We start from the raw sequence: 7,704 nt of genomic DNA, 5'->3' as shown, positions 1-7,704 counted from the left end.
AATCCAAGCTGCTAAGCACTCTCCCAGGTCTAAGGCCAAGCTTGCTAGAAGCCTCTCAGAAAAGTGCTTCAATCTCTGCCAGGCAGAGACCTACAAACAAGAAGGATTACAGTTCCACTTCATAGAAGAAGTGGACTTCATTGGTAAGCTGACAGAGTTGCAGCCCAAGGCCAAGCTCTAGAAGCCTCTCAGAAAAGTGCTTCAATCTCTGCCAGGCAGAGACCTACAAACAAGAAGGATTACAGTTCCACTTCATAGAAGAAGTGGACTTCATTGGTAAGCTGACAGAGTTGCAGCCCCTTGGTCTGTGGAGTACTTCATGTTCAGGAAAAAAAAGTGCTTTGGTTTCAATTGGGTAAGGAGTGATAGAAACTGTTTCCCAGGAAAACTGAGGTTTAAACTACAGAAGCAATCTGAAAAGTGTGTTAGCTTTCTAACTTAAACTTCAACTTATCACCAAGTTTACAGAGGTCCAGGTGCTTGTGGGGAGTCAGAGCTGCAAAGCACTCTGAAGCCTAAGAGCAATTCTTGCTAGAAATCTCTCATAAAAGTGCTTCAATCTCTGCTAGGAAGATACCTACAAACAAGAAGGAGTACAGTTCTACTCCCTCGGAGAACTGGACTACCCTGATAAACTGATAGAATTGTACCACTTTCTTTGTGGAGTAGCTTCACATTTAGGATACAACCTGCTTTGCTTTCAATGGGGGTATCTGGCAAAAGCACCTGCTTCCCAGGTAAACTGTGGTTTAAACCACAGAAGCACTCTGAAAAGTGCTTTTGCTTTCTAACTTCAACTTCACCTGATCACCAAGTTTACAGAGGTCCTGGTGCTTGTGGGGATTCAGAGCTGCTAAGAAGTCCCTTAGGCCTAAGGGCCTTGCTTGCTAGATGCCTCTCAGAAAGGTGCTTCAATCTCTGTCAGGTAGAGGCCTAGAAACAAGAAGAAATACAGTTCCACTCCCTAGTAGAAGTGTACTTCACTGGTAACCTGACAGAGTTGCAGCCCCTGGTTTTGTGGAGTACTTCAGCATCAGATAACAAGGGGGTTTGGTTTCAATGGGGTAATTGGCAAAAACAACTGCTTCTGGGAAAACTGGGATTTAAACCACAGAAGCACTATTAAAAGTGATTTTGCTTTGTCACCTCAACTTGAACTTATCACCATGTTTACAGAGGTGCAGGTGATTGTGGGGAGACCAAGCTGCTAAACACTCTCTTAGGCCTAAGGGCAAAGCTTGCTAGAAGACTCTCAATAAAGTGCTTCAATCTCTGCCAGGCAGAGAACTAAAAACTAGAAGGAATACTGTTCTAATCCCAAAGAAGAAGTGGACTTCCCTGGAAAAGTGAGAGAATTGCAGTCCCTTGCTCTGTGGATTACCTTCACTTTTCACAACCAAACCGCTTCATTTTCAATGTGGTAACTGTAAAAAGAAACTGTTTCCTGGAAAACTGTGGTTTAAACCGCAGAAGCACTTGAAAAGCATGTTTACTTTCTAACCTCAACTTGAACTTATCACCAAGTTTACAGAGGTCCAGGCACTTGTGTGGACTCAGAGCTGGTAAGCACTCTCTTACGCCTAAGGACAAAGCTTGTTAGAAGCCTCTCAGAAAAGTGCTTCAATCTCTGCCAGGTAGAGAGCTACAAACAAGAAGGAATACAGTTCCACTGCATATTGGAAGTGGATTTCACTTGTAAGCTGACAGTGCTGCAGCCCCTTGCTCCGTGTAGTACTTCACTTTCAGGAAACAAACCACTTTGTTTTCAATGGGGTAACCTGTGAAAGAAAGTGCTTCCCAGGCAATCTGTGGTTTAAACCACAGAATCACTCTGAAAAGGGTTTTTGCTTTCTAAGCTCTATTTGAACTTATTACCAAGTTTACAGAATTTGAGATGATTGTGGGGAGTCAGACCTGCTAAGCACTCACTTAAGCCTAAGGGCAAACCTTCCTAGAAGCCTCTCAGAAAAATGCTTCAATCCCTGCCAGGCAGAGAGTTGCAAACAAGAAGGAATACAGTTTCACTCCACAGTAGAAGTGGACTTCACTGGTAAACTGACAGAGCTGCAGCCCCTTTCTATGTGGAGTACTTCACTTTCAGGAAACAATCCGCTTTGGTTTCAATGGGGTAACCAGCTAAAGAAACTGCTTTCTGGAAAACCTGTGGTTTAAACTCCAGAAGCACTCTGAAAAGTGTTTTGCTTTCTAACTGTTGTACCCAGATCTCAGTTTCCCCAAGGACCACCAGAAAAACGAGTCTGCTGCAATTACAAGAGAAGCTTATTTCAGGTTCGAACCTGGACTCTTGTCCACCAGGGAGCAAGAGCCCAGAATTGTGATTACAACAAGGTGGCTTGAAATCCTGTCTATTCTATTGGATATTGCTGGGGTGTTAGCAAAAGCGGGAAGAAACATTGAGTCTAGGGGATGGGGAGTTTGGTGAAGGTTAGGGAGTTTGGCTCATCTCCTGTGGGTGGTGGTTATCTGCACAGACTGTCCTATTTTTTTCTCCTTCTTTTCAAGGTTGGAATGGCCTTCCTCACCCACTTGGTTCTGCTTTTATTTCAACTAAGTAAGCTAAACAAATTTCTGCTGCCTGAGCCCATGGGGGGGGCAAGTCTGACACCGGATGGCTTTATAGCTCAAAGTGGAGTAACTTTGGCTCTTCATTTCCCCCTTCTCAAGCAACTATTAATGCCCAATCTTGGGGATTATGGGTGTCATCCTCAGAAACTGCTTCCTGCTGAACTGGGGCAATGAGAATCCTAGAAAGAAACATTATTCTTTAAGCTTATGGGCATAGGTCCTTGGTCAGGTTCAGCATTTTTTATGCCAGTGATGGTAGTCTTGAGCCAGTAGTTCTAATTTTATTTTACCCCTAGCAGGTTGTAATAAAACTTTAATGGCCAAATCCTGTAATGACCTTGGGCTAGTGAGAGGAACAAAACATTATGAATACATTTACAAGCTGGTTGTGGATTTGTTAATAGCCTAGGCTTATCAACTTTCAATTTGGGAGCATATAGCCATCGAACTTCAGGTCTCAAGTGATATGAAGGCTCTAGTGACTCTAAAAATATAACAATCCAATATAGCCATTGGAAGAGGCCATAATCCAGTGGAGTAAATTGCCATGGCACAGTGGGGGTGTGACAGAACAAATGGACCAAAAAGTATCCCAATGAATGTATGGGAAACCAGCTAATATGGATCCCACCAAGCATCCAGCACAATAACGTGAAACTAAGGTTGTGTCATCTAGCCTAATTATCTTTGCTCCCAGGGAGAAGGTCTGGGTGGGGGCACAATGTAAGCAAGATCTTTGGGGATAGAGGCTCCTTAGACAATGTGCAGTCTCTGGGTTCACCCATCACTCTCTGATGTTCACGAAGAAGGACTGGAACCCCAACAAGAATGGATCGTAGGTTCTGCATGTCCTAGAAAGGGGGAGAATGTCTTACAGTGGAGATTCAATATTAGTGTCCCCATCCTTAGCAGGGATGTGCTGGTATTGCTGATGAAGCACCATGAGCTGGATTGCATCTATCCTCTGTTGAATGAAAGCAACCAGTGTGTTAATTATACAAGGTCCTACTATTAACAAGATTAAACCCAGAATTAAACAGCTGGCCAAAGCTGATAGTAATGATGTGATCCAGGGAGATGAGGTGAACCAGCTTTCATACCAACTTTGGTTATTTAATTATATTCTTTTACATTTTTTTAATCTTTCTCGAACTTTAGCCATTGAATTTTTAATTATTCCTGAATGGTCAACATAATAGCAACATTTTTCTCCTAGGGCTGTGCACATTTCTCTTTGCTGTTGGAACACTAAATTTATTCCCCTCTTTATTTATAGAGTTACCTCTGCCAAAGAATTTAAAGACTCTTGAAGCCTGTTAATAGATAATTCTATTCTTTTTATATCTTGATTTATAGTTGCCCTCAACTGGTTATACTGATAATGTTGGGAACTAATAGCAGTCACTCCTGTTCAGCTCCCATCAGTCCCATTCCTAACAATACTGTAAGGGTGATGGCAGTAGCAGGCTCCCTTTTATTTTTTTTTTTCTGAATTATTATAGCTACTTTGTCAGATATTCACATTGCCTTAAATAACTATATTATATTATATTTTTAATAAGTTTGCCCTCTGCTGTGAGAAGACCACACCCATATAGACTGTGCCATAGATATACCGAGTGGCAATCAGGAATCTGTGTAAACATTTACCCTCTTTTCTTTTGTCCATCAGAGAGCCTGTATGAGTGCCCATAGCTTTGCTCACTGCACTGACCATCCAGTGGGGAGGAGTCTTGCTTGGACCACTTCATCTTGAGTCATCTCTGCATAGTCAGCATAGCATACCCCATTTTTCATGAAGTTGCTCCTATCCTTGAGCAGGACGAAATCAGCTTCAGTCAGTGGGTCTATCTGCAGATCTAGATGACTGGAGAACAATTCGTCAGTGACCCCGAGGCAGTTGTGATCAGGGGGCCAGGTTCTGAGGACAAAAAGTAGCAGGGTTTAAGGTTTTAACTGGAGCAAAATATAGGCAGGGATTCTCACAGATGAGGGCCTGATATTGTGTGAGTATTATTTGAGAGCCATCAATGCCCGGTTATTCAATAGTTCTAAAAGGCATGGGAAAACTGAACAATCTATTTTTTCCTAATGTTATCTGGTCAGCTTCCTTATTAGCATCACTGCAGTTGTCAGGGCTTATAAACAAAGAGCCATCTCTTCACAACTGGATCTAAACTCTAAGATAAATATGTCACTAGCTAATTTTATGGACCTACTCCTTGAGTGAGCACCCCTAAAGCAGTATGATTTCTTTCAATCATGTACAAAGCAAAAGGCTGGGCCACATTTAGGATTCCTAATACAGGGGGCAACACAGAGAGTTAGTTTTAGCTGTTTAAATGCTGATTCTTTCTCTTTACCCTATAATAATCACTATCTTTCTGGCCCTTTAAAGATTTATACATATAGAAAATCTAGATCCTGTGAAAACCTTTAATCCCAAAAATTCTCTCACCTGCTTTAAGTTCTTTTATCTCCAGGCAGCATAAACTTTATATTTTACCTTCTGGGTTTTTTTTTCTGGTACCTGGGATTGAACTCTGGTCCTTGTGCTTGCAAGGCAGGCCACTGAACCGCTGAGCTAAATCCCTGGCCCTGATATATTTTGCCTTCTGAAGCAACATTAATAGTCTCTCAATACCCTGTTTTTTGTTTTTTTTAGTACATCAGAAAATTATTAATAATCATAATTTCATGTATGAAACTTCATAACATTTAATCTAATTAGGTATCAAAAGCATTTTAATAGAACCTCTTAATAAGTATTTTCCACAGAAATCCTATTTTGAAAATGAGTACTATAAACATGTCACAATAACATATTTAGAATTTAACCCTTTGATGATAACAAATGTAAAATTTTATAACAACATATTTAGCCCTGTTTATTGGTGGTATCTTCTCAGAAAGTCATTAGTGAATAATGACCAGAATAAATTTTTCTCAGTATCTGTCCTTTTACTATTATCAGAAGTCTATTTAGACCTGAGTTTATACTTAATTATCTTGACAAAATTTAACTTATAAAACAACGTTATAGAAATTAACAAATTATTAGTATCCTTGCTGTCATTTCAATCAAATATAATTAGACAAACACTTTTCAGACAATTGTATAGACACAAACTTGTAAGACAATTTGTGAAACTATAATATGCTCAAATGTATTTGGCCAATTGAATTATAAGGCATGTGGCAGCACCATTGAGTTAAATAAATCTCCAGCCCTAGAACCTCTTTTAGTTAACACTAGTCAAAACTTTTGCAGATCAATTAACAGATCTCATAGAATTAGAATCAAAAGGAATGAAAGCTGTTACTATAAAAGTAAACCTTCTGTAACAAACTTGAAACCAACAAGCAAACATACATATTTTCCTGTTAAATCATTTCCACATACCTTTTCTACATACTTAAGCCTTCTGGTCTTGTATATCTTTCTTTATATCTTTCTAACAAGACATGCATACAAAATCCTTTTATATTAAAAGTATATCTCTTTTACCCATAGCTTTCTTAATATTTTTCCTCTGCCATCTCACTTACTATAAACCTTCTATAATAAACTTCAGTTTAAAGTGTCCTTTTTTTTCCTGTTCTCAGATTGTTACATTTTAAATTTGACTGGCTGCCAATAGAACAGTATTAACCTTGAGTTTTTATCAACAAAGTACAGAAAAGAGCAAGTTAACCTTATAATCACAATTCAAGAATTTTCAATGCACAAGAAATGTTTAAAGCACACCAATTAAGCTTAATTCAAATTGAAACAAAGATACATTTATCAAATAGTTAAAATTTATAACTTGATTTCTCTTGTAAAGTCTCTTTTGATGTCTGGTAAAACACAATTGCAATTTCTCTGGCTTTGTTTTGGATTCCAGACCCTTGCAGGCAGCATCAGGCTGATAACACAGTGTTGGCCTTGGGGCTCTTAAAGCCTGGAGTGTTTTATTCATTTATTTTTTTATTTTGCTGTATGCTTTTCAGAGATTTCCTAGCTGCTTTCAGTCCATCAAAGATTTATTTTATTTTAGTTTTTTTTTTAATCTTTGGTTGCACTTTCATCTTATAGTCCCCCATAAAATTGTTATCAAAATTTTGAATTATGCACTTAAGAACAGTTGGTTTAGTATTAGCATTCTCCATGACCAATAGATATTGTCTTATCCAGTGAAGCAAGACAAATAAAGGGTGGGATGCCATTCCAGAAAATGGCCTTGCTCATTTACCGGGAGGGTTCTTTAAGTGCAAGTGCCCCCTCCGTTTGTTTTGGTGCACAGATGGCTTTTGTAGTTCTTTTTATTTATTCTCCTAACCAAGTCTCTTTCACAGATAGTCATACAAGAGGTTAGTACATTCCCTCCCTGAGGCCCCTTCCAAAGACAAACTAGGGAGCAACCCAGGGGATCTCACCATTTAGACAGAGGATTTTATCCATTCATTTTCTTTCTGTTCCGCTACCGGTGAGCTGGCCTCCACATCCTAGAAAGGGAACCCAGGAAATCCTGGGCGCACACCTTTTCCCTCCCAAGGAGGCAGACAGTTGCTTGCTCTGGTGGGAGTCGGGTTGACACAGGGAGCGAATCTTTCCATGAGAGAATTTAACCCCGTAATCATCCTCTTGCTCAGGGGAAAAAACCAATTTTAAAGTTAGTGAGAAAGCAATCCAGCAGGGTGTTCTTGGAACTGGATCCTAAGAATTCTCCTCCTCTTTGGTAACCAATATTGGCTCCAGTGGCTGTGAGGGCAAAAGAGATTTTAACAGGTGAAGGGGGGGGGTGTTATTTATTAACTCTTTTTAAACAACAATGTAAGGGACCTGGTCAGGATGGCTCTGAAAAACAATCACTTTAACTTTTCATACAGTCTCCAAATCTAGAGTTTCCCCTAATGGCCAACCCACACCAAAGCTTGGCCATTCAGAATCACACAAAGTCTGATATTTTCCTCTCTTTATCTCTATTGATAGGTTGTGGGCCCTTGACTTAATTTCCTTGAAATGTTCAATCATCAAAGACAAAGGAGTAGCTTACATTTGTCCCATTCTGTCAGCGTCAGTCACCATCTAACACACACAACACAAAAACAAACCAACACAGAAGCAACAATAAG

At 39.7% G+C, this 7,704-nt stretch overlaps 1 protein-coding gene across 1 annotated transcript in view; it reads right to left on the bottom strand.

Annotated features, from left to right (window-relative positions):
* Positions 1-2,354: 2,354 nt before the first annotated feature.
* LOC104873041 overlaps positions 2,355-7,704 on the bottom strand; it is a 28,781-nt gene continuing 23,431 nt past the window's right edge. Inside the window, exons 6-7 of the mRNA XM_010639504.1 lie at positions 4,372-4,507; positions 2,355-3,437 (exon numbers count right to left, since the gene is read on the bottom strand). Coding sequence (XP_010637806.1) covers positions 3,264-3,437; positions 4,372-4,507 — 310 coding nt within the window. The 3' untranslated portion in view covers positions 2,355-3,263. The remainder of the gene's footprint in view (positions 3,438-4,371; positions 4,508-7,704) is intronic.

This window comes from Fukomys damarensis, unplaced genomic scaffold, assembly GCF_012274545.1.
Source record: "Fukomys damarensis isolate Sample0158 unplaced genomic scaffold, DMR_v1.0_HiC HiC_scaffold_9, whole genome shotgun sequence".
NCBI classification, from domain to species: Eukaryota; Metazoa; Chordata; class Mammalia; order Rodentia; family Bathyergidae; genus Fukomys; species Fukomys damarensis.
Note: the sequence above shows the minus strand (reverse complement) of the source record. Positions and strands in the feature narration are given on the sequence as shown.